This window comes from Labeo rohita, chromosome 2 (genome assembly GCF_022985175.1).
Source record: "Labeo rohita strain BAU-BD-2019 chromosome 2, IGBB_LRoh.1.0, whole genome shotgun sequence".
NCBI classification, from domain to species: Eukaryota; Metazoa; Chordata; class Actinopteri; order Cypriniformes; family Cyprinidae; genus Labeo; species Labeo rohita.
In genome coordinates, this window is record NC_066870.1 from 23,415,738 (window position 1) to 23,442,466 (window position 26,729).

General features: G+C 34.8%; 1 protein-coding gene across 1 annotated transcript in view; it reads right to left on the reverse strand.

Annotated features, from left to right (window-relative positions):
• The window catches only part of brinp2 (bone morphogenetic protein/retinoic acid inducible neural-specific 2), a 117,038-nt gene that overhangs the window by 64,666 nt on the left and 25,643 nt on the right, over positions 1-26,729 (reverse strand). The window contains 1 exon segment of the mRNA XM_051134684.1: positions 10,175-10,495. Within this exon segment, the coding sequence (XP_050990641.1) occupies positions 10,175-10,446 (272 nt within the window). The 5' untranslated portion in view covers positions 10,447-10,495.

The window sequence follows — 26,729 nt, forward strand, 5'->3', positions numbered from 1 at the left end:
TAAGATGGGTGAAGTTCCAGACAGATCTCATGAATAACTAAACTTGTTTAGGCAAATTGGTGGCAAATTAATAAATTAGTTGGAAAACTTATTAGAAATTTGTTTTAGAAGAAGCTACACAAAAGCCTAACCCTCAGTGGGACTTAAAGGGATAGTTCAACCAAAAATGCAAATTACCCCATGATTTACTCACCCTCAAGCTATCCTAAGTGTATATAACTTTCTTCTCTAAGATGAATACAATTTGAGTTATATTGAAAAATGGCCTGTCTCTTCCAAGCTTTAATAATGTCAGCGAATGACTGTTGATATTCAATAGTCCAGCTGAAGTCCAATAAAGTGCATCCATCTATCATAAAAAGTACTCCAATCAGCTTTGGGGGGTTAATAAATAAAAATTAGAAGTACAAAATAAGGATTTGTAAAGAAAAATGTTGGAGGATTTTGATATAAGCCAAAAATCCTATTGGACTTCTATTGGACTATTGAATTTTAACAGCCATCCACTGCCATTATAAAGCTTGCATGAGTGTGAATCATGGGGTAATTTTTGTTTTAGGGTGAACTATTCTTTTAAGCAGATCAAACAAAAATGAATAAATGAGATGAAACTCAAACTCAAAAAATTAAAATAGTTATGAATTGCCAGGACAGTATGATGGATGGTTCATTGCAAAATGAAAATGTAATAATTTTTGCTCATTCTCATCTTGTTCTAAAATAGTATTTTATTTTAAAGACTTTCTTGAGAATATCATGATGGTTCTTTTTTTTTTTTTTTTTTTTTTTTTTTTCAAATGAAAGTAAATCATTCTTGGGACTGTGAAGCTCCAAAAAAAATGGAGGGAAAAAGCATAATTTAACAACTGCTATCGCTCATGCTTTATATCACAACTCATGTGAAGTCACACAATTGCTTTTTGTGAGGAACAGACTGACATTTTAGTTGTTTTTCACTAATGATCTTCTAGTGGGATCAAATGATCAATCAAGTCGAAATAACTGATTAGTTCATGAATCAGCCATTTTCTTATGAACAAACCAGTGAGAACAGATGTCCAGATTTTCAGTGAATAACGACTAGAATTTCTCACACAAAGCTATCTAATGACTGCAGTAGACTTGGAATATAGCATTGTGGATCACTTTTATGATAGTTTTATGGTTTCTTTGAAATATTGTAGATTTATAGCCTTAGTCCTCATTCACTTTCATTATATGAAAAGATTTTTTTTAGGATATTCAACTAAAGAGTCATGTGGGTTTAGAACAACATTGGTGAGTCAATGACAGAAGCTGTATTTCTAGATTAATTACACTCTGAAAAAGTTCCAAAAGGGTGTTTTTGCAGCAATGCTACAGAAGAACCATTTCTGGGCTCCTCACAAAAAGCTGTATCCGTTTAAGATGTGTTTGCTTCTTTGCCTCCAGTGGCCGGACATTCAATTCCATGGACATCATGTTCACTCTAATGACCTTCACACTTTACTTCAGTATGAAATCAGATCAGAACTGACATGAATTTGATTGGAGTGACAGACTATCAGACTCTCAGGGCTTCTGAGAAATATTTGTACCCAGTGCATCTGGACTTTTGTATCTGTAAAATAAAATAGGAACTTCTTGTCAACTAAAGTACTGTAAGTATGATATATTGCCTCCCTTCTCAACTGCAGACACTGAGACATTTACTGAACCCTATACAGAAATGTCCAATGTTTCACTCTTGTTCACTTCCTCATAAATTGCATTGCAGATTTATATAGTTTTCTGTTGTTTTTATTTTTGCTTCCCTGATAAAAATGTTTTGTCAGGTAATCCAAAATATGCTTCATGTGGTAAAATCAAAGTTTTATTCAAATCAGAAATATTATTTAATATGACTAAATCAGCCTGGCTGAAGTAAATTAGGGTCACGTAAGGTAAAAATAGCTGCTTGAAGTAATAACAACATGTTTTCACTTTTTCAGTGTTCTGTGGAACCAATTTGAAGTTAATTATAGCTCACAGACTTTACAGCAACTAATACACTGTCTATTTCAAAACATTGACTTAAAGTACAAAAGGTCCAGGATGCATTTACGCTTGGTGATAAATCATTGACGTAAAACAAATCAGAAGCAGGCTTTACGTAAGTATGTCCAAAGCCTGTCTCAATTATTTTTGCATTCTGAAAATAAACCTGAAACGAAAAGACTTCATTTTCAACAGATGGCGACTGAATCACTCTAAACAGTTTGTCCACCTATTCAGCCAAAAGCTTAAAATGTCACAATCTGTTTAAATGTCCCATTCTGTCTTTGCTCTCTTTTTAAAATTTTTCTCTAAAAACCCTCTGTTTCATGCAGAACTTCAAAGGCTTCTGTTTAGTGAACTAAAACACTGGCACATGCTGCTTTTTTTTTGAGGGCATCATCTAGAAAATAAGCTTAGGAAACCCTCCCACCAGGGGCTGCATTGTATTGCGAAAGCAGCTTTAACTATAGATTTTTAAAGAAGGATTAGTCGCCAAAGTTAAGCAAATAAGAAATGACAAAATCATGCTTTCAGCAAAAAAACAGAACTACACAATGCAAAAAAAACTAAATGAAACTGCTCAGCAAAACTTTGCACCGGCAAACATCAATATAAAGAGTGAAATTGGACTCAATCTGCGGAAGCTCAGGCAATGTTTATCAAATGCTTCTGAAATATCCTTTGCTGAGTGACTGAAGTAGTAAATTGCATCAAGTCAACAGAACACAAAAGCGATTCTTTTCAAACCCCTGTATGGCTTTTTTCCCCCCATTATAATTCCACACAAGCATCTCTGAGCTTTCCATCCATTTGGCTTATTAATTCTACTTTGTGGACCGGCATCATCTGCATGACATAATTCATCTCTTGTGTTTCCCATGAAAACATTAAATTACATTCTGTCTCAATTGCTTATAGCTTACATGACTTTGTGTTTGATTTCTTTTGCAGATACTCGTTGCCTTTGGAAACCGGCTGCTACCAGGTTGCTAAATCCCTACGGAACGGCTCCCTGCTGGTCGTCACTGCCGTCACCTTGTGCAGCACCAACGGGGTGATTGTCTACAGATAATAGCACGAATGGGAGCTACTACATCATCCCAAGGCTCCACATGGGTAGGATAGTGCGTCATGGTTCTTCCATAATCATAAATATGTTTCTTGTAGTAGTATTCCTTACTCAAAATCCTTTAAAGGTACATTTGATGTTTTTTCTTGTCAGAAAAGGTTTTACAGATAAATAAATAGTACTGAAAAATGATAAATAAATAAAAAATGTAGACTCATATACAGTTTACCTACATCTTACAGAATTTTACCAAAATAAAAGTTTTAATATAAAATGCATGTTATTTTTTATATAGTACTGACCTGAATAAGATGTAAGATATCACATCAAAGATGTTTACATATAGTCCTCAAGAGAAAATAATAGTTGAATTAATAAAAATTACCCTGTTTCAAAGTTTACATACGGTTAATTCTTAATAGTGTGTTGTTACCTGAATGATCCATAGCTGTTTTTTGTTTTGTTTAGTGATTGTTGTTCATGAGTCATTTGTTTGTACTGAACAGTTAAACTGTCTGCTGTTCTTCAGAAAATCTTTCAGCTCCAACAAATTATTTGGTTTTTCAGCATTTTTGTGTATTTGAACTCTTTCCAACAATGACTGTATAATTCTGAGATCCATCTTTTCACACTGAGGACAACTGAAGGACTCATATGCAACTATTACAGAAGATTCAAACACTCGCTGATGCTCCAGAAAGAAAACACAATGCATTAAGAGCTGGGGGGTGAAAACTTTTTAAACTTGAAGATCAGGGAAAATTGAACTTATTCTGTCTTCTGGGAAACATGTAAGTATCTTTTGTAGCTTTTGAAGGGCAGTACTTAATGGGAAAAAAAAGATATTGAGGCAAAATAAGAAAAATGTACACATCTTCATTCTTTCCAAAAGTTTACACCCCCGGTTTTTAATGCATCGCTTTTCCTTCTGGAGCATCAGTGAGCATTTGAACCCTCTGTAATAGTTGCATATGAGTCCCTCAGTTGTCCTCAAAATCATACAGTCATTGTTGGAAAGGGTTCAAATACACAAAGGTGTATGCAAGGTGTATGTAAACTTTTGACTAATTTGCATTACCATCTCATGAACAGCCGAATATTCAGCAATCCACATACCGGACAATAATACTTGTAGAATAAATTAGGTAACAATAGACAATAGGTTCAGTTTGTTAACATTAAGTAGTGCATTGGGTAATATGAACCTTACATCATTCATTAATCTAAATTAATGTTCATTTCTAAACATATATTCCTTATTAGCCATTCATGTTCTTTCATAACACATGAGCTCATGCTAATTTAAATGTATACATAATGCATTAATATATGTAGAAATTGAAATGAACCTAGACTAATAAATGCTGTATTTTTCATTATTAGTTCATGATACATAATGAATGAACAAATGTTAATGAACATAATTGTCAAGTATTACCATAAATTAACCATGCTTAATGAGTAATAAAGCATTTCTATAATGACTGAAACTGAAAAGCTTATTTTTCTATCACTGTAAACTCAAAACAAGTGCCTTGTTGGCTAGTGGAAGATAAGCAAAAAAAAAAAAAAATACACCTTTTAATATATTGATTTGTTATTGCTTGTTTTTGGAAGTGCATTGTGTGGGATGAAACATCAAGCATATTCAAAGACATCTTCTTATGTAAGTTATCTCTTTTAAACATGTCTGTGTTTTGATCGGGTATTTATTTTTATTGAGCTCACAGATGCTTCCGTATTGAATAACTTCTGAATGTAAATGTCAACTGCTGCTAAAGCTTCGGAACAAAGAAAACTAATGCAAGCGCACATATCTCTCCATTCACAACAGAAAAATCCCCATCTGAGCTGGCAGTATGACTAAAGACCATAGAATTCGCTCTGCCGGGGATCCTTTGGTGCAATGTTAACCCCCAGAGGGGAGCTGTGCCCAAGGAAGCAGTAAAAGGTACAGTGCCTGCTGGTGTTCTCCTCTCATGATGTGCAACCCAGTTTCTCTTTTTGGAAATCCCGATCTGTTATCATATCAAAGGGGCGAATGCAGTGACCAGCTGCAGTCCCGTCTTTTCAGCGCGAGGTCAGTGATGCTGTTTACACAATGCTTCTGAACTGTGAGGCACATACAGAAGACTCGCCTACACCCAAACACCCACACAGACTCTTTGGCTTGCAGGACAGCCTTTCAAACAGCGCTGGCAGAGGCTCGTCTCCCCCTCACTGAGTCCATCACAGTTCCATGGGCCTTTCTCTGCCCAGCTGCTGTAGGCATGCTGCGTTCTGAATTCGGCGAGCGGAGAGAGTTGGACAGAGTCGGCTACGCGCCAGCGGGGGACAAAGGAAGCAGGCAAAAAGGCCAAACTCCCCTAGCGGATCTGAGGTCAGCCACAGTAATGCACCGAACACACCTTCCCTTCCCGTTGTACGTGTGTCTTTGACATGGAGTGGAATGAATGTGTGGCGATCGATATGTAAAATGCACTGTACTGAAAGGAAGATGTGAGAACGGCATGCAGAGTGCATGTAATTAAAACCGATCAACAGCTGAATAATCACCACCGTGTTGCACTTTTCAGAATAATGATTAGTGTTTCTGTGCATGACGATGTCATCGCCAAGGACACAGATTTGAATCCGAGGGAGCTTAGAAAATAAGACCACCGTAGATAGTGTAGTGTACTGCAGGGGATTTTTGAACTGTGGAAAATAGTGAAATAGATAAATAAATAGCTAGCTAACTAACTGACTAAATATATACATAAAGACATGAATGAAAAAAAATATTAACACTATACATATATATATATATATATATATATATATATTAGGGGTGTAACAATACATGTATTCGTACCGAACCGTCACGGTACGGGTGTCTCCGTTCGGTGCATGAGGCCTTACAACGAATACAGGCAATTCACCGTCAATCCAGAATGGGCGCCCGCAGTAATGCAACTCTGTTTGATAACTGCTGGCAGAAGAACAGCGAATGCCAGGAGTTGCGTACTTGAAAACAAAGCCCTCTAGACAGTGACCATGTGCTAATTCTGAACGCGTCTCTCACTGACAAAGGGGTTTACTTTAAAGGCTTGCGCACTTAACTGTCTGCGAAATGGAGCTTTGTGCTCTTGTATCCTACATCTCTCATTCGGCACAAATCCAAATATTCCATAATATTTCCATATTTGCGATGCATCCAAATGTTACTATTTATTATGTAAATTATAGACTTTGTACTTAAGTCGTGTTCTAACGGTGACACATTGAGGCAGGTGCGTGGATGTTTGGTTCACTGTGTTTTACTTTACTGATAAAGTAACGTTGCCAACTGCATTGTCAAGTTAGCAATGCTGAAAGCCTGGAACTGATATGTTTTGTGTTTATGTGCGCCGGCGTGATTACTTTCAACTTTCCTCATACCAGTAAAATAAGCAACTTAAAAAACCTGAATGTCGCTTTCTGCCTTTTGAGTTTAATTTCTGTCACAAAACTGAACTGAAACTCAGCAAATATCGACTACGTTAGGTGTCGCAGTTTTTCCCTTGTTTATCAGTTAACTAAATTAAATATATTTCAAGTATTTATTCCTTGTACGTATATATGTACTGCAAATTTTATAGCATATATGTGGCATTAATTTAATATAATATTTAGTATTTTCACATGTAGGTGGAAAAAATTGTAATTTATACTACTGTCTGTGTAAAATAAATGAAAAGAAACCTAGCATAGTAGATTTGTTTTTTTTTGTTTTTTTTTGTACCGAAATCGTATCGTACATACCGAACCTTACATCTATGTACCATTACACCCCTAATATATATATATATATATATAATAGGGCTGTCAAACGATTAATCGTGATTACTCGCATACAAAATAAAAGTTTGAGTTTGCCTAATATATGTGTGTGTGCTGTGTGTAATTATTATGCATATATAAATACAAGCACATCCATGTATATATTTAAGAAATATTTACAAGTATATGTATTTATTATAAGTTTTATAGAATTTATATTATAAATATAAATATTTTGTGCATAAATAACATATTTCTCTTAAATATATACATCAATTTGTGTCTATTTATATATACATAATAATTACACCCAGTAATCCAAATTTTCTATGTGATTAATCGCGATTAATCGTTTGACAGCCATATATATATATATATATATATATATATCAGTAATATCATGTTTTTATTAGATTTTAATATAATTAATATATTTTATATTTGTGATGCCAAAGCTGATTTTTCGGCAGCCATTACTCCTGTCTTTAGTGTCTTTTTTTTTCAGGATCCTTGGATGAATATAAAGGTTAAAAGAACAGTATTATTTAGTATAGTATTTATAGTATTATTTATAGTATTTATATTTTTGTAACATTATAAATGCCTTAACTGTTACTTTTGAGCAATTTGATGCATCATTGTTGAGTAAAAAAATTATTATATTACTAAAATATTAGTAACAAATATTACTCACCACAACCTCTTGAACATTAGTGTATGTTTTTTTTCCAGATAATAATTTTGTGTATGTTATTTCATTTTTTCCACAGTATACATGTGAATAAATATATTACTGTTTTTATATTTTAGGCGGGGGATCCATTCCAAGGGCATCGTTATTTATTGGTCAGAGTAAATGTAAATGTTTTCACTGTAAACATTGTGCCGTTCTGTTGCCTTTGTTGTTTTATTAACTGCATTAGATTAAACAGATCCATGCCTCATCACAACTGAGACGTCAGCATTTTTTCATTTTCTCCTGCTGTGTTGTTGTCAGGACTTCACACTGTGGTTTATTTCATCTGTCACATGGCTGACAAAAGGTCAGTTTGTCTGAAATATGTGCTCACGCTATTTTGCAGAAAAATCCACTCACCTTTCATTCACAAAGTTTTTCTAGTTTTATAAAGTTTTCCCTCTACATATGGAAGCCCGTTTCTGCCACAGAATAAAAAATAAAAAAGGTAATTGCAACTTTTTATCTCACAATTCTGACTTTTTTATTGCAGTTGTGAGTTTATACTCAGAATTGTGATTTTGTGATTGGACTTTATAACTCGCAACTGCGAGTTTATATCACACCTTCCTGAGAAAAATTTTAGAATTCTGAGTTATATCTTGCAATTTAGACATTAGAACTTGCAGTTGTGAGTTTATATCTTACAATTCTAAAAAAAAAAAAAAGTCAGAATTGCAAGTTTGTATCACAATTCTGAGAAAAAAAGTTGCAGTGACCTTTTTTTATTTTTTATTCAGTGGTGAAAACTGGCTTCTAAAACAAAGATAGTAGTCAAGTCAATTTAGTCTCCCCCCCTCCCCTGATTCTGTAAGTTAATATTACTATGACCAATGTCACAGTTTTATATGCTTTTCTCTCCCCACATGCAGAGAAGTAATGGAAAAAATGCATGGAAAATGGAAATCTGTGTCAGAAAGAATCTGGATTCTGAGTAAGTTTCTAGTGCATGATTTATGCACTGCTGCAGTTTACACACACACACTCTCCCCTGCAAATAATTATAATAATTAATAATTATATTAAAAAAAAAAAAAAAAAAAGACATCTTAGTTCTGACAAAACAGCTTCTTTAAATCACAATAATACTTCGTAATATTACTGTTTTTACTGTATTTTTACTGTATTTCATCAAAAAAAAAAATACAACCTGAGTGAGCATAAGAGATATGGAATTTTTATGTGAAATTTCTTTATGTCAGTACTAAATAAAAAATAACATGCATTTTGTATGATCCCTCTTATTTTGTTAAAATGGTTAACATTTTGCAGTTTCTGCAAGGTGTATGTAAACTTTTGACCTCAACTGTATATACATACATAATTAATAAAAAAAAGTATATGAATGATTTAGAAAAATAATGTAGACTCATTTGCATTACCACCTCATGAATATTCACATACCGGACAATAATGCTTGTAGAATAAATTAGGTAACATTGAACAATAGGTTCAGTTTGTTAACATGAAGTAGTGCATTGGGTAATATGAACTTCACATCATTCATTAATTTAAATTAATGGCTATTTCTAAACATATATTCCTTATTAGTCATTCATGTTCTTTCATAACCCAATATTTTTATACAACTAATTTAAATTTATACAAAATGCATTAAAATATGTAGAATTCGAAATGAACCTAGACTAATAAATGCTGTATTTTTCATTATCAGTTCATGATACGTAATAAATGAACAAATGTTAATGAACATAATTCTCAAGTATTACCATAACATGTCACTGCGCTAACCACACGGCTATAGGCACTGACTATAATTTCTAAATTTAAAGAAAAAACAAAATAGTCTGAGCTTAGCTTTGTGAAATTATTCTACATAAAACATATCTGCATGAAACAAAAACAGCAGACAGGCCTTATTGGAACTCAAATTCACTCTCTGACAGCAGGTGGCGCTTATGGAGCAGCAGCAATATAGTGTTTCCTTAGTTAATGCTGTAAACAGAGCAGCACTGCGCTTTAATATGCATTATGTAAAGGTAAGATGAAAAGAAAATACCATCTAAACATTTCAGTTCCCCTAAGATACGTTCATTATTCAGTATTTAGGATTTTCTTCCAATATTTCGCACATCACGAACATTGATCTTTCTCTGCCTAATACAGTATTTTCATCTGCCTAATACAGTGTTTAGCTTCAGCATCTCTGGCTTTTGTTAGCTATTTATAGTTGGTATATTTTCTCACTTAAAGAATTAATTGTGTGTTATTAATAGTTCTCTAACCATTAGTCAGAAGTGTGTGCAGTTAACAGGAATCTCTTCTCAATTCACAATCACTGTCTATGCCGCTTAAAAATGAATACCGTGTGCGTAATTCAAACCAGTTTACCATTTGAACGGAATGCAATATACACCACGTTTCCCTTAGTTTCTGTTGCTGAGCAGATCAAAAATAGCTGTTGATTGAATTTGAGTTAATTTAATATCAATTTTCACACGTTTTCTCTGAATTTCTCATGGGTTTTGTTCACAAGTCTGTTTTGAATATCCAGTATTTTCAGCTAATAATATAATCATCACAGCACAAACCTGTAGATTTTGTAGCGTGTGGAGAAGCCTTGTTGGAAGCGTTCTTTGAATTCTGTGTATTCTGGACAGCGATGGAAGGGCCCTTTATCAGACAGGAGCCAGTCCAGCTGGCCGCTGCTCCGGCCGGAGATAGAAGAGAACGGTGAGGTCTTCTGGTCCAGACGCTCAGCCAGAGCCAGAAACCAGCTCAGTGGGCCCAGAGGTGCCCAGTGCCACAGGAGCATCAAGAGGAACCATCTAACAACCGCAGCTCTCTGCCAACACAACGCCATCCTGCCCCTGGGCACCTGGCGCCAGCATTCTTCTGCCAATCCCTTTGACCTGAGCACACGGGAAAAGAACACGAAGGTAAGGCTTTGATGATGAACATTAACATAACATTGTCTCTTTTGTGTGATTAATTTAGGACAAAGTTTTTTTTTTTTTTTTTTGACAATTGTTGTACACTGAAAAAATGTGGTGTAGAAAAATCTTCACTCAGAAATGGCTAGTGAATTTCAAATAATAACTACAAAGAATTTTCAACTAACACATTAAATAAAATTCAAAATACATGTTTGCCTTAGTTTCCTGTTGTGGAGCAGATAAGCATTTGGTCTGTGAGTCATAACCAATTATTTACAGCAGCATTGGGAAAAAACACAACCTTTAAAGTATGTTTGACATGCATGTCAAAAAACCAAGAGCCACGAAGGACTCTTATATTAATGAGTTCACGTAGATTATGTAAAGCGCAGGTAGACACTGGCTCTCAGAGAGACGATGCCTTCATGCACCAATGCATATAATATCAAATGATTAGTTCCATTCTCTGACATTCCTTTATAATCCTTCTTCAAATGCATGATGGATATGAATTTTCTGAAGGACTAAATGCAGGTTTGGATTCCTAATGATCTATGAACTACCTTGTGCTCATTTCTTACTGCAGCATGGGACTATTGGTAGTGTTTTTAAAAGGCAATTAGAGACAGATAGTGTGAAACCTAAAACAGGTCTCAAAACAGCCAATAACCATATAAAGCGTATCTAGGCCCTTGTGGTATGTACAGTAATAAGTTTCATTTACCCAGCATAGCCTTCATTAAACTGGGAACGGCCATCAGGTCACCCAGAGATGATTTCCCCATGTTTTTTTCCTCCCTATTGCTTCCTAAAAGAACATCTTATTTCCACACTCAGTCGTGTAGTTCTAATATACAAAATGTAATTATCCCCATTCCTCTAGCAAAATATATTTCTTCTACTCTTCACTTTTTTTCTCTCATCTCCTTTGTTTTATACTCAGCAATCCTCTCTTGGCCTCATCTTGATATATATCTAATTCTGTGCTATTACATCTCTTTTTTGTATGTTTTATATCTTTCATCATTTTTATTTCTTTGTTCTTTCCAGCAGTTTATCCCATTGTCTTTTTTTTTGTTTCATTTTCCTCTTAGTCCTATAATAATGTGACCAACTTTCTGTTTCTGTGAAGGAAAATGAATTGTTTTTATTATATTCAGTACTAAAATTACTATCATGCTTTGATTACTTTGAATCAAATTGCAGGAGAGTCTCTTATTTCTGAATTCATTTTTATTTAGTTATTTTTTTGGTACATACAGCCAAAGTCAAAAGTTTACATACACCTTGCAGAATCTGCTAAATATTATGTTACCAAAATAAGAGGAATCATACAAAATGCATGCTATTTTTTTTTTTATTTAGTACTGATCTGAAAAGATATTTCACATAAAGGGTATTTACATGTAGTCCACAAGAGAAAATGATAGTTTATTTTTATAAAAATGACCCTGTTCAAAAGTTTACATACACTTGATTCTAAATACTGTGTTTTTACCTGAATGATCCACAGCAGTTTTTTTTTTTTTTTTTTTTTTATATAGTTGTTTATAAGTCCCTTGTGTGTCCTGAACAGTTAAACTGCCTGCTGTTCTTCAGAAAAATCCTTCAGGTCCCACAAATTCTTGAACCCTTTTCAACAATGACTGTATGATTTTGAGATCCATCTTTTCACACTGAGGACAACTGAGGGACTCATATGCAACTATTACAGAAGGTCCAAACACTCACTAATGCTTCAGAAGGAAAAAAAACAAAACAAAACATGATGCATTAAGAGCCAGGGTTGAAAACTTTTGAGCAGAATGAAGATGTGTACATTTTTCTTGTTTTGCCTAAATATATATATTTTTTTCATTTAGTACAGCCCTTTAGAGGCTACAGAAGATAGTTACATGTTTCCCAGAAGACAAAATAACTTAAATTCACCCTGATCTTCACATTCAAATGTTTTCACCCCCAGCTGTTAATGCATCATGTCTACTTCTGAAGCATCAGTGAACATTTGAACCTTATGTAATAGTTGCAAATGAGCCCTCAGTTGTCCTCAGTGTGAAAAGATGGATCTCAAAATCATAGCCATTGTTGGAGAGAGTTCAAATACACAAAAATCCTGAAAAACCAAAGAATTTTTTGGACCTGAAGGATTTTTCTAAAGAACAGCAGGCAGTTTAACTGTTCAGGATAAACAAAGGATTCATAAACAACTATCACAAAAAAAAAAAAAAAAAAAAAAAAAAAAAAACACACACACACAGCTGTGGATCATTCAGGTAATAACACAGTATTAAGTGAAGTGTATGTAAACTTTTGAACAGGGTCATTTTTATAAATTCACCTATTATTTGCTCTTGTGGACTAAATGTCTTTTATGTGAAATATCTTATTCAGGTCAGTACTAAATAAAAAAATAACATGCATTTTGTACTATCCTTCTTATTTTGGTAAAATAATGAACATTTTGCAGACTTCAATTGTATATTAACATTTAATAGGTAAGTATTTAAAAGTACAATGTACTGGAAGAGCAACAGAATAAAATAAAACTAGGAATACACCCACATTTTACTGTAAATAGAAGGTGTCAAACATGGCAAATGCCAAACCAAGTAGACAAAATGAGACAAATATCATAAATTAACAGAGCAAGCAAATATGAGCAGTATATGATGAATGGCATTTGTACACAGACCACATTCATCACGCCATGCATTTTTACACAGGTCTAGTTTTAACTGCTCCCTGAGAGAGGTAAATGCCATGCTATTTGTCAAATTCAGAGTGCAGCTTTATCTCAAATTTGTTTATTCATAGAACGCTTTGCTCATTTTTGACCGCAACTTCCAAAACATGTTTTGTGCTTGATAATTAGACTCTTTGCACAAATATTGTGGCTGATAAAAGCATTTATGTGATTTTAGCCATTGCATGTCAAGACTAAATTTAGTTTGTTCCATAAAATCAGTTTACTAAATTGGAGTTGAGGTCATCTGTCCATCAATCACATGCTGTCGTTGCCACAGTTGGATCAGCTAGCCGTATTACACCAACCAATTACATGCTGTTTGCCACATTTAAGCAGCAACAGCAGATGGACGCAGGTATGGTCAACCTTTTATTCTAAAAAATACCTTGACTGGCTTCACATTTGAAATTTGCCTTTCAAATAAACCCAGGGTCTGAATAGTGACACCCCAGACAGCTATAGCAATGCGCGGTCTTATTGCTCTCCATTCCCTCTGGAGCTTCTACCTAATTATAAAATGCATAAAACATTGAAATGCCAGGGAGACAATGGAAGAAATACTGAATTTAGCCCTGACATTTTCATGCGCGCCTTGCATAATTTAGGTGTCTTTATATTTACCCTTCCCACTCAGGAGAGAAGGTAGACACTAGCTGCAAGTATTGAGAATTTAGCATAGGGTAATAGGGACACTGAGAACATCACATGTCTACAACACTTGCATGCAAGAGTGTTCATTTGTTCAGAAATCAGCATCACTGGGCCTGAGGTTCACCTGAAGGCTTTGGATCTAATTGATCAAATAATGATTATGTAGTAGTTTTAGGAACTGGCTTGAGGACATGCTGATACCGCAGCTTTTTGTGATTATGAGGGATAAACAAGCTCTGAGAACGGTGAATTGCTCAGGGAGGCTGTAATTTTCTTGCATATTTTGTCCTTAGAAATAGATCACCCAAAAATGAAAAAGTACTTATTCTTATGTTGTTACAAATCTGTGACTTTTTTCTGTAGAACACAAACGCTTTTCTTTTTTGAAGAATCTATCTAATTGTCTAAACAATGTTTGTCTGAATTCTGTTCTAGACTGTCCCAGCTGTTTTTGAACATAATAATCTGTATTATATCAGTGTCCCCTAAGAAATGCTTGATCAGGTTTAGGTGAATCTAAATCCAGCTTAAAGAAATAGTTCACCTAAAAAGGAAAATTCTGTCATTAATTACTAACCCTCATGTCATTCAAAACCTGTAAGAGCTTTGTTCATCTTTAGAACACAAATTAAAGGAGAAGTCCACTTTCAGAACAGCAATTTACAGATAATCTACTCACTCCCTTGTCATCCAAGATGTTCATGTCTTTCTTAAGTAAAGAAATTTAATTTTTTGAGAAAAACATTTCAGGATTTTTCTCCATATAATGGACTGATATGGTGCCCCGAGTTTGAACTTCCAAAATGCAGTTTAAATGCGGCTTCAAACGACCCCAAATGCGGTTGTAAAGCCGAGGAAGAAGGGTCTTATCTAGCGAAACGATCGGTTATTTTCATTAAAAAAATACAATTTAAATACTTTTTAATCTCAAACGCTCATTTTGTCTCGCTCTCCCTGAACTCTGTGTATTTTGGCTCAAGACCGTTAGGGTATGTTGAAAAACTCCAGTCGTATTTTCTCCCTCAACCTTAAAAAATCATTTCGAAATCATCCTACATCGCTCCAGAAGTTCCGACCCAGTCTTTGCAAAGTGAACATGCAAAAAAGATCAAACACCCTTAAAAAAGGGTAAAAAAGCGATATAGGACGATTTTGAAGTTGAGGGAGAACATGAGACGGGAGTTTTTCAACATACCCTAACTGACATGAATCGGAAAAAAAGGTTGGGAGGTCGGGAAGAACAAGGCAAGATGAGCGTTTGACATTAAAAAGTATATAAATTGTATTATTTTTATGAAAATAACCAATCGTTTCACTAGATAAGACCCTTCTTCCTTGGCTGGGATAGTTTACAACCGCATTTGGGATCGTTTGAAGTCGCATTTAAACTGTATTTTGGAAGTTCAAACTCGGGGCGCCATAGCAGTCCCTTATATTGAGAAAAAACCTGAAATGTTTTTCTCAAAAAAACATCTTGGATGACAAGGGGGTGAGTACATTATCTGTAAACTGGTGTTCTGGAAGTGGACTTTTTTGTGATATTTTTGTGACCCTGCATAGACATGCAACTACCACATTCAAGGCCCAGAATGGTAGTAAGGACATTGTTAAAATAGTCCATGTGTTATCAGTAAATAACTTTATTCAACAATTTCTTCTCTTCCCTGTTAGTCTTCAACATGTGCTCATTAGAGTACCACAAAGCATGAGTGTGTTGCTGCTGACGCAGAAGCAGAATGCCGATTTGTCTCTCAGATTCATCAAAAAATATCTTAATTTGTGTTCCAAAGATGAACGAAGGTCTTACGGGTTTGGAACGAAATGAGGGTGAGTAATTAATGTCAGAATTTTTGGATGAACTATGCCTTTAATTATACAGTGCTGATTAGCCGACTTATTTTCAAAGACATCTTGCCTGAAAGACATGTAGTTTTGCACATCACTACTTTAATACTGTTTTACTGATAGGCATTTTTTGTTTCTGTTTAGCAGGTGGAGATTCCAGCTGTATGGTGTGAGTATGTTATTTGTTTGCTAGATATCTGCATAGTGTTCCACATGAAACAACACAACAAAGCTCCAGGAAATTTGGGATAGCTGTTCTTGAATATCACGATAATTGCTTTCCAAATTGCTCTGAATTTTTCAACGTTCTTAACAATGTTTATAAAAGAGCCCATGACTCATGCTGTGCACCTGCTAGTATTTTGGTAACCTGCTATGCTTGTTCATCACACTTCATTATTTTCGTAGAATAACGCACCTGCAGTTCTGTGGTTTTAATGTACTGTACTTTATGAAGCATTTCGGAGGCTCTTCCGAGGCTGCTGCTTTGTTGTATATGGCAGTTATATGCAGGAAAAAACTTGTGTGAAATGTGTGTAAAGTGGATGGTTATTTATTTCACACTTTCATCCAGAGTAGTAGACTTACAGGCACATCCCTTAAATCCCTTGTTTAAAGAGATTGTTCACCTAAAGTGAAAATTCTGTCATTGTTTATTCACCCACATGTTGTGCCAAAACTGTATTACTTTCTTTCTTCTGTGGTTATCAGCATTTTTCAGAATATCTTATTTTGTGTTTAACAGAAAACTGAAAGTCATACGGGTTTTGGAATGACATGAGGGTGAGAAGTGATGACAGCTTTTTTATTTTTGGGTGAACTATCCCTTTAAGGGCACAGTGGTAATGACTTGAAGTTAATGACTTAAAGCAACCTTCTTATTTTCACCCCCTGTAATTTAGTAAGTAGAATTAAAATGAACTGTAATTCAGAGAAATTCAAAGCCCCATTTGAAAATGTAGAATATTTATGGGCTTTACAGACATAGAGAATGATAGAATAATATAAATAGGTGTTTGAAACGGTTAGAAGTTTGTAGAACACTAACACTCAATTTCACTTAGATCCCACAGGTACAGAATCACCCTCTGAGCCTTCAAAGGCAGTTATCCAAAAGTGGTGCAACAGTCAATTCTCAAAAAGCCAACTGAGGCTTAATATCACAGAAATTCGGCTGCTTTTCTACTCTTAACATATAACAAGACCCAGATGAAATCATTCACATAGCCACTCCAAACTCTTCCTGATTTAAAGTTGATTTAACATCTTATTACATGGCAAAGCTCTCAAAAACCCAATATTGTCAATTTTATAGAACAACTGAGAACAAGGAAGACCTGTTGAGGATTTAGGTTGGTTCTCCAGTATTCTGTGTTCTCATCCATTATTCAAAGTAAAGCCAGAAATGTTGTGCAGTCCAGCTGTGGACTTTTACTGAGCCTGAGTGTGCAGAGGAAGCAGGTGCACAGACATAACCATAAGGCCGGCTGTCCTATTGAACTCGGGTACACCTACTCAGCAATCTCCACCACCTGCCTTACTCTTGCCATCATGTGTGCCTGCAGCCCCATCATAGAAATCCAAATGTAAGCAAAAACTGTGAATTTCCTACTGCTGCTGCTGCAAATCATTTTAGTTTAGATGCCTTATTATATGAGAGGAAAACATTCATTATAAGACTAGATACAGTAGGTACACTATCGATCAAAAGTTGAAAAAAAAGTATCTTATGCTCACTAAGGCTGCATTTATTTGACCTGTTTAAATTGACTGTTTGTTATTGGAATATAGTCAAAAATCTAATTTATTTTTGTGATGGCAAAGCTGAATTTTCAGCAGCATCACTCCAGTCTTCATTGTCACACGATCCTTCAGAAATCATTCAAGTATGCTGATTTGGTGCTAAAGAAACATTTCTTCTTTTACTATTTATTATTAATGATGCATCGTGGTTATTAATATTTCTGTGGAAACTGGTACTTTTTTGTAATAGAAAATCTATCGTGATAGAAAAAAAAACAGCTCTTATCAAAAAAGCTCTTGTAATATTTTTGAATGTCTTTGCTCACATTTTTGATCGATTTAATTAAAAATATAGCTGTAAGCAGCAATTACCGGGTTTCAAAAGACAAAAGGACAAAAGACATTACATATTATTTAGCAAGGCTGTACACACCTAAATCAATGATTAAAAAGCATTTATGGCAAATCCAGGTAATTTACCATAGAAATATGTTTTTTAACGTTTATTACTGTTGTAGTGCCAGCTGTGGTCCAATCCCCTTAAAACTTTGCATGCTTGTTTAAAATTACCTGTCTCATGTGCTCAGCAGGTTTTGTGAAGTTTTGAATTTTCCTTTAGGCTTTATAGGATTTCAGGGAAATTTGGACAAATTAAAATTTTAAATTTGGTCCCTTTTCTTAACAACCTTGTTATATCTTCCTAATGGGTAATTTTTATTTATTTATTTATTTATTTTTGATAATTAATGGCTTAGAGAGTCCTGAAAATTGTACTGCTGTGTTTTTTCCAGACTGAGCAAAAAATCTGAGCAAAAGTAGATTTTTCACATCTTCTTAATCACTTAACAAACAATTTGATTGACAGCAGTGGTTCTAGAGGCAAAGGTGTCGGGAATGAGGAGTTCTATTTTATGGTGCGAATATTGCGCAACATACAATCGTTTACGCCGTTGAAAAATTTATCTCAGACCCTTGGGGTCGTGAGTCGAACAGGCTCCAATTGTTCCAGTTAACCTTGTCTAACAGGTGCTCAAAATTTGTCGGCCAATGGTGGCCATGTTTTTTGAGATAGGCAAATGTCCTTGTAGACACTTGTGACACTTTGGACCAAGACTGTGCGTACCATTTTTCATGTTGATAGGACAATTGGTTGTTCAGTTATAGCCATTATTATGTTTTTTCCCTCTTGCCCACCAAGCTCTGCGTTTTTTTTCCTGTGACCTCAGATTGAGCTCTTACATAAGTGCTCTGTTTTTGGCAGAGACATCTCATTCCGTTCAGGAGTTATAGGCATTTTACTAAAAGTGGGCCTGCCACTTTTGAACGTTTTGGTACCCCTTTGTGACAGTGAGTCGAAAGTTCAACTTTTTTTTGATAATCATTGATTTTCACTTTCCAGAGAACCTTCCTGCATTGGTTTAGTTCCGACAGGATGAAAAACCTAGGACTAGTTCGCAAAAGTAAGTTTTTCAAAAAATGCCAAATACCCAAAAACTTCACCAGGCTTTCGATCTAATCTGAGGCATGTGTTTTGTCTGGCGTGAGCCAAGGACTCCAACGACATAAGACACTTGATTCTGCGACTGATGGTTTAGGTGACGTTGGTGACGTTGTAGGTGGTGTGAGTAATACCTGCCAAGTTTCAAGTCTCTACGACCTACAGTTTGGTCTGCATGATCAGTTTTACGTGGAGATCGCTGATCCATGACACATTATGTAAAGAAAGTGGTGCTTGCATGCAAAATTTGCTACCATTTGCATACCATACCTTTCCTCATCAAGTCACATGATTTGTGTAGCATGAATTACTTAACATTTTGCCTGGAACAAGTAGTATGAGGAATAGTAATATGAATGTTTTGCTTCACAGCCACCACTAATAACCCATCATGCATCTGTGCTCATAACAGTCTGATTTCATTCATGCATTTATTGTTTGTTTGGAGGACAGCAGCTTACACCACATTTCAACAGAGTCCATCTGACCCGAACCACACTTCCTATCATTCAAGAGAAATAACCAAAGAGTGAGACCTTAGGGTGTTTCTTCCCACATAAAGAAAGCCAACCTTTGAAACAAGAGCATTTCTATCTTGCAATTCTTGCATCACAGTTATTGCATCTGTCTTGTTTACTGCATTCGATCTGCCAGTTTGAGTGTCATAGACGAAGCAACAAAACTGAAGCATGCAAAAAACTTTTAATAAGGTCAAGCTCCAGTAACCTCCACATGTGAATGTTTATGAGCAATTTCCTCTCGTGAAAATAATTAAACCGCATTTAATTCCACCAAAAAATATGCCCCAGGTGACCATTTTGTAAGATGGGAGATAAATAAATGAAAGGGCATAAATCCTGAAAATGTGTTTAATTAAAACATGCAAGCATGGCAAGTTAATCAGCGAAACAATTATGCAGGCGTGAAAGAGCATTAATGTGAAAGCAATTTCAACAATACCTTGTCGCAGAGGGGTTTAAAATGTCTCTCGGTGTACGTGCGTGTGATGGTCTAACAAACAAACTCATACGCTAATATACATGTACTGTATGTATGTATATTTACATACATGTGTGTAATTTTCAGATTCTAGAAGCTTCTTATACAGCAGATGTTACGACATTATGGCAAATTAATAAGTTGCACTGTCTGTGAAATAATACAAGCAGATGTTCTCTGATGGAAACAGAGGGAAAACATTCACATGAGGAGTCAAAGCAAACAGCCACGAACACTGACATTTATTTCAGAATTACCACAATAACATATGGATAATTAAGACTCATCAATGCCTTATTCACCAAACCTGTGCTACACTCTTAAAAATAAAGGGGCTTTAAAAGGTTCTTCACAGCGATGCCATAGAATAATCAGTTTAGGTTCCACAAACTCTGTTAAAAAAAAACAGCATATGCTGGTTAGGTAGGTTTTGAAGCATGGTTGCTGGTTTGAGCTGATCCTTAGCTGGTTTATGCTGATCCTTTTTGATAATCATTGATTTTCACTCTCCAGAGAACCTTCCTGCACTGGTTTGGTTCTGATCGGGTGAAAAACCTAGGACTAGTTTGCAAAAGTAGGTTTTTTCAAAAAAATTACCCGAAAATTTGACCAGGCTTACAATCGAATCTGAGGTGTGCGGAGTCTACGACTGACGGTTTAGGAGTTTTGAGCAATTTGTGTTTTTGATTGCTGTAGCACCCCGGTCAGACCGATTGGGGTGAGCCTTGGTGACGTTGTAGGTGGTGTGAGTACTACCATCCTTCCAAGTTTCAAGTCTCTGCGACAGGGATCACCAAACTTATTCCTGGAGGGCCGGTGTCCTGCAGAGTTTACCTCTAACTTTCCTCAACACACCTGCCTGGAAGTTTCAAGTATACCTAGTAAAACCTTGATTAGCTGGTTCAGGTGTGTTTTATTAGGGTTGGAGCTAAACTCTGCAGGGACACCGGCCCTCCAGGACCGGGTCTGGTGACCCCTGCTATACGACCTATAGTTTGGTCTTCATGATTAGCTTAAAGTGGAGATTGAAAGGTTCTTCACAGTGATGCCACAGAATAACCAGTTTTGGTTCCACAAACCCTGTTGAAAAACGACAGCATATGCTGGTTAGGTAGGTTTTGAAACATGGATGCTGGGTTTAGCTGGTCATGTGCTGGTCTTAAGCTGGTCCCGAGCAGGATGTCCAACTAAGGACCAGCAAAAACCAGCAAAGGACCAGCTAAAACCAGCATCCATCCTTCAAAACCTACCTAACCAGCATATGCTGGTTTTTTCAACAGGGAAGAACCATTCAGTCAAAGGTTCTTTAAGGAACCATCTCTGTCTTACCTTTTTATAACCTAAGGTTCCATCTTTCACCACAAAATACCTTCTGTGAAACAGAAAGATTCTTCAGATGTTAAATGTCTCTTTAAATGATAATTTAGACAAAAAAGGTTCTTCTATGGCCTTGTGAAGCACCTTTGTTTTTAAGAGTGAAGATAATTAAAAACAGTAACAGTAATTTTTCACTGTCAAAACCAGACTTGAGTTCCACACTTCAACTCTCAAACAGATAGCTTACCCAAAAATGAAAATTCTGTCATCATAAATCTATCCGCCACTTATTCCAAACCTGTACAGGTACTTCTTTCTTTTGGTGAACACAAAAGAAGATATTTTAAACGGGACATCGAATGCCTGTTTTATAAAAGTTGGAATGATTCTTTAGAATCTTAATGAAATGTCTGTAACATACTTTGATAAAAATTCCTCAGTGGAAGTATAAAACAACACCCTTTTTACCTTGTCAAAAACAGCTCAGTTCACACCAACCCGTTTCGGTGCATGTCTCTTTAAATGATAATGAGCTACTGCTCACTCCATCCTTTTCCTCCAGTTTTTGTGTTATGTTCACTTTTACATTCAACTACAAAACACCAGCTATGCTTACGAGACATTGTCACTACAGCTGCTCGAGCGCAGAGAAAAGGCGGATTGTGTACAACTGGCTGAGGGCGGAAATATGCTAATACAGGACAGTCCGTCAGCAGTCGTGGGCGGGGTCTGAGCAGTATGACATCATACTGCTCAGAAAATCAAAAAGACTGGAAAATTGACTGTTTAGCTTTTGGATTAAATGGATTTTTATTATTGTATATTGTATTGGGTAGTTGTATCCACACACTTCTAAGACATGTATATGCTAACACCATGTAAAAGTGACTTTTGCATACGTTTTCCCACTTTTAAGAATGTTTGTAACCGAACAGTTAACAGTAGCCATTGACTTCCATGGTGTCTTTCAAATGTCTTCTTTTGTGCTCAACAGAAGATACTGGTTTGGAACAACTAAAGGATGAGTAAATGATGGTCGAATTTGCGTTTTTGGGTGAACTATCCCTTTAATGCCTGACGGTCCAGCTGTTGTAAACACATTTCAGCCTTCTACTGGGTGTAATTGCTTATACATCACACTTTAAAAAACAGCGTTCACACACGCACACCCCTACTCGCACTCAAGATAATTACCCCGGCTGCTTATTAGATTAACACCGCTCCATAAAAACACATCTGCATATTGCTCTGATACTATTAGCTCCGTGCCTCATCCTTAAATACGTCCTGGCACACTTTCTGCCGGGTCCTCGCAGAGTTTGCAGGAGTTTCTTGCCAGAGCCTGTGCAAACTCATTTGGTAATTGAGGGGAAAGCGTGTCCCTGTGCAAACAGACCTCCCACACACCTATAAAACATTCTCGCTGCTAATGAGAGGATGAGCTTTAGAAACACTGAACGCACAGAGGACAACTCGCACAGGACACATTCCAGCATCGTTGCCATGGTCACCTCATATGGGCAACCAATTAGCACAAGTGCACGAATCGTGATTATATACGCCACAGGTCCTCAAGTGTTCTGAGGAGTGACCGCATTAAGAAAAATGTGTGATCTAAATGTTTTATCTCGGCCTTATTAATATTTGTGCCTGTGTTGGATGTTTCCTGAAAAATAGCGATAATAAACATCTTCCTGAAGGAGAGAAAATTTGTTGTTAATTGAAAAGCAGGCTTGTTGTAGTGGGAAGGCAGGCGCGCAATTTATGTCACAATAGTTTGGACTGTAAAACTCATCTAATTTGAACACGAAACCATGGCAACTGTGTCAATTAAACGGGAAACGCATGAAAAACGTGACACGCTCCAAACCATTTTGTATAGTATACAGTTGGATCCAAAAGTCTGAGACAACAACGAAAATCTGGGATTCAAAATCGGATTCAAATCTGGAGGTAAATTTTGTTGGAAGAGTTGAGGACTGTTTATGACTATAAAGATAACCATAAAGATAATTATATTAGCATCCACACCAATGCATAACAGCCTGTTTATTACAAGCACATGCTGCAGTTTTTTTTTATTGCAGAATTTTATTTTATTTTTAAATCAGTCTGAAAGTGATTCCAACAATATTATTATAGTTGTGGTGTGGAATCTGCTGCTAAATCTTTATTAATATTGTCCTTGGTGTGAATGGGCATTTACACTAAAATATATATTTTTTATGGTTAAAATAGATTTGAAATATATGGTGAATATATGTTGCAAAAAGGGAAGCTAAATGAAATATATTTTTGAAATAGGAAATATATTTAGTTTCAACCTTTGTATACCAAAATATATTTCTAAATATATGGGGCAAGAAAATGCATACTCTTGGACTAAAACATATACAGGTGAAAATATATATATATTTTAATGTTTTTTTAAAAAATATATATTTATATATTTAAAATATATTTAAAATTATGCAAAAAATGGACCCAAGATATATTGGTAGAAAATATATTTACATACATATATTTTAGTAAATATACTTTTTGGACATTTTTTGTGTATTTTTTAAGTTCAAAAATATAAAACAATTGGCAAAAATATATGTAAATGTATTTGAAACACATTTTAAAATATGTATTTAAAAATATGTGTTTTTTGCTGTATGGGTGGAAACAAAAATAATTTAAAAGTGGTATAAACTAACTGGTTTAATTAAGCCAAATATATTATTTAATTTAGCAAAATGAATCTAAATACATTCATTTAAATCAACAAACATTTTGTGTGGTTATCAGATAGAAATAGCTCTTTAAGGTAACAATTCTTTACAGTGTTGAATAACATTTAAATAAATAAATAAATAAATAACAACAACAATAATAATTCATTTTTGACCTTTCTGACCCTTATATAAACTGGTTTGAACAAAAAGTATAATTGACTTTCTGCTCTTCATGGTGTTTTTTGTTGTTGTTGTTGTTGTTTTTACCAAACTTCTCACAAACATACAGTACATTAAATTAGATAAATAAATGCATAAATAAAAATTACCAAAAAGATTTTCACTAGTGGTCTCATGCTTTTAGACCACACTGTATATTATTGCAGATTATGTTGTGCGGTTTTATAACATAAAATGCGGTGCATTGGTTTGACATTTTTTTCATAGTTCAGTGTTTTTTCCAGAAGATGTGTTCTAGTATTCTTAATTTAAGCAACAGTAACTTCCACATACTCTAATCATAAATTCACAGCAGTGCCTCTGACGACGGAGGAATACTAAATTGTGTCCAGCCAACCAGAAAATTGTAGCTGTTTATTAATTGTAACAAATGTAATTAGTATCTTAACACTCTCCAAATGAATCCTCTTTTTTTCAGTCATGGGAACATACAGGTTGGTTTATCACACCCAGATAACACAGCCATAATTTAACCTAATGTGTTAGAAAGTTATGCACATTTAAATAACCACTGCTAAAACAGAGTCAAGTCTTTGGGTAGAGGCTGTCATAACATCAGTGTACTTGTTCTCTCAGTTCAAGAATTATGATTTTACTTTCAGTGTCCTGTTATACACTTGAATAGCTGAAAACAGCGCTTTTCTATTTTGTAGAATGCTGCTTTTTGTTGGAGTGGTCTCTGTAGCATTTGAACTCTTGATGTAGGAAGAGGAGATGGAAAGAGGAAAGGATGAGAGGAAAGAGATGGGATCGATGCGAAACGGTAATACAAACACACCTTCTGACCTTCAGCTATTCTGTTGACACACACGAGACAGTATATGCTACATTTAAGTGTGTGAGCACGCTTATCCCTTATGTATGTCATTGATCATGTGCATATGCGAATTCTCTGTTATCTCGCTAGTGACTGAACCAGAGTACTTGGTTTGTGGGTAATGGACTTTGGCAGACACAGGGTGATTGCAAAGCTCCATATGCATGTGTGATAATGAGTGAAGACAGATGTAGTGTGCAGAGACTGATCAGGGGCATCGAGGTCCTCAGATAGTCAATAAATCTACCACAGAGCCGTAAGAGGTCCATTACCCTCCAGCAGGAGATAAAACCTCCCCTAAAGATTGTTCTGGAAAGAATTTGACCCGTGACCCTGTTTATTGGGCTTTCACTGATTGAATCGGAATCACCGAGGGCTAAAAACCCAAAGTGACTATACTGAACAATCGCTAACGTGAATGTACAGATGTGGGATTTAGAAACTTGGGTATTCTCAAAATATACCACTGTGTAGTAGAAGTATTCTGTGTTTTTTTTTTTTTTTTTTTCAAAGTAGAAGCCACAGCATTTTATTAAACAGATTTTTGTGATTATAATTGAAAATCCTTTATAAAGGAAATTGGTATTCCAGGTTTGTTGGTACACATAATTACTGCATTTAATTTGATTAGAAATTATGTATTAGTATACCTCATATATTATATTGTTCACCAATCCATGGAATATTTAAGAAGGTTAGTAGATCTGAATTATATTTTATCCTAACTCCACAGTACACAGTGTTGTTTCATTGTAAATCAAATGCACAAGATTCTAATCATTTAAAATAGTTAAAATATTAGCAAAGCAATGATTTAAAAAACTACTTTCAAAAAAGTAGTTTCCATTAATTAAAATGGAATAAAATATAATTATTATATTAAAAGCTTAAAACTGAATGAATGAATGAACGAATAAATAAATAAATAAATAAATAATAAATAGATTTTTTTGCATTGGCAGCTTCCTGAAACAAAACTAAAGCTGGAATAAAAATGACAAAAAAAAAAAATTGTAATATTTAATATTTAATATTAGAAAATATTTCTATGTATAAAATCTATCTATGCATCTATGAATAAAAAATAAAAAAAATATTTAATATCTAATAAAAATGACAAAAGCAAATAATCAAATTACATGCAAATAAAAAATGAAAACTGAATATGTATACAAATATGTATTTTTATATGTATATACAATATACAAATATACATTTTTAAAACAAATTAATACTTTTATTTAGTGATGGTAAATTTAATAGATCAAATTTAATAGATGATAGTAAAGACACATTTATAATGAATTTCTTTTTTTTTTTATTAAATATTGTTACTTTAAACTTTGTATTAAAAAAACATGAACTTAAACATTTCATTGCAAGATAACTGAAATAAAATAAGTTTAAGTTGCAGCACAATAATAATAATAATGTCAAAAGCACATAGTCAGATTACTACATTAAAATTAAAGTATAGTAAAACGGAAACTGAAAAAATGTATAGCTCAAAATGTAAAAAAAAGTATAGTATAGAAAAAATACTAAAACTGATTATATTACAAAGCAATTTTTTTTTTTTTTTCTGCCTTTCTTAGCTTTCTATTTATCAGACAATTGTAAAGATCACATTTTTT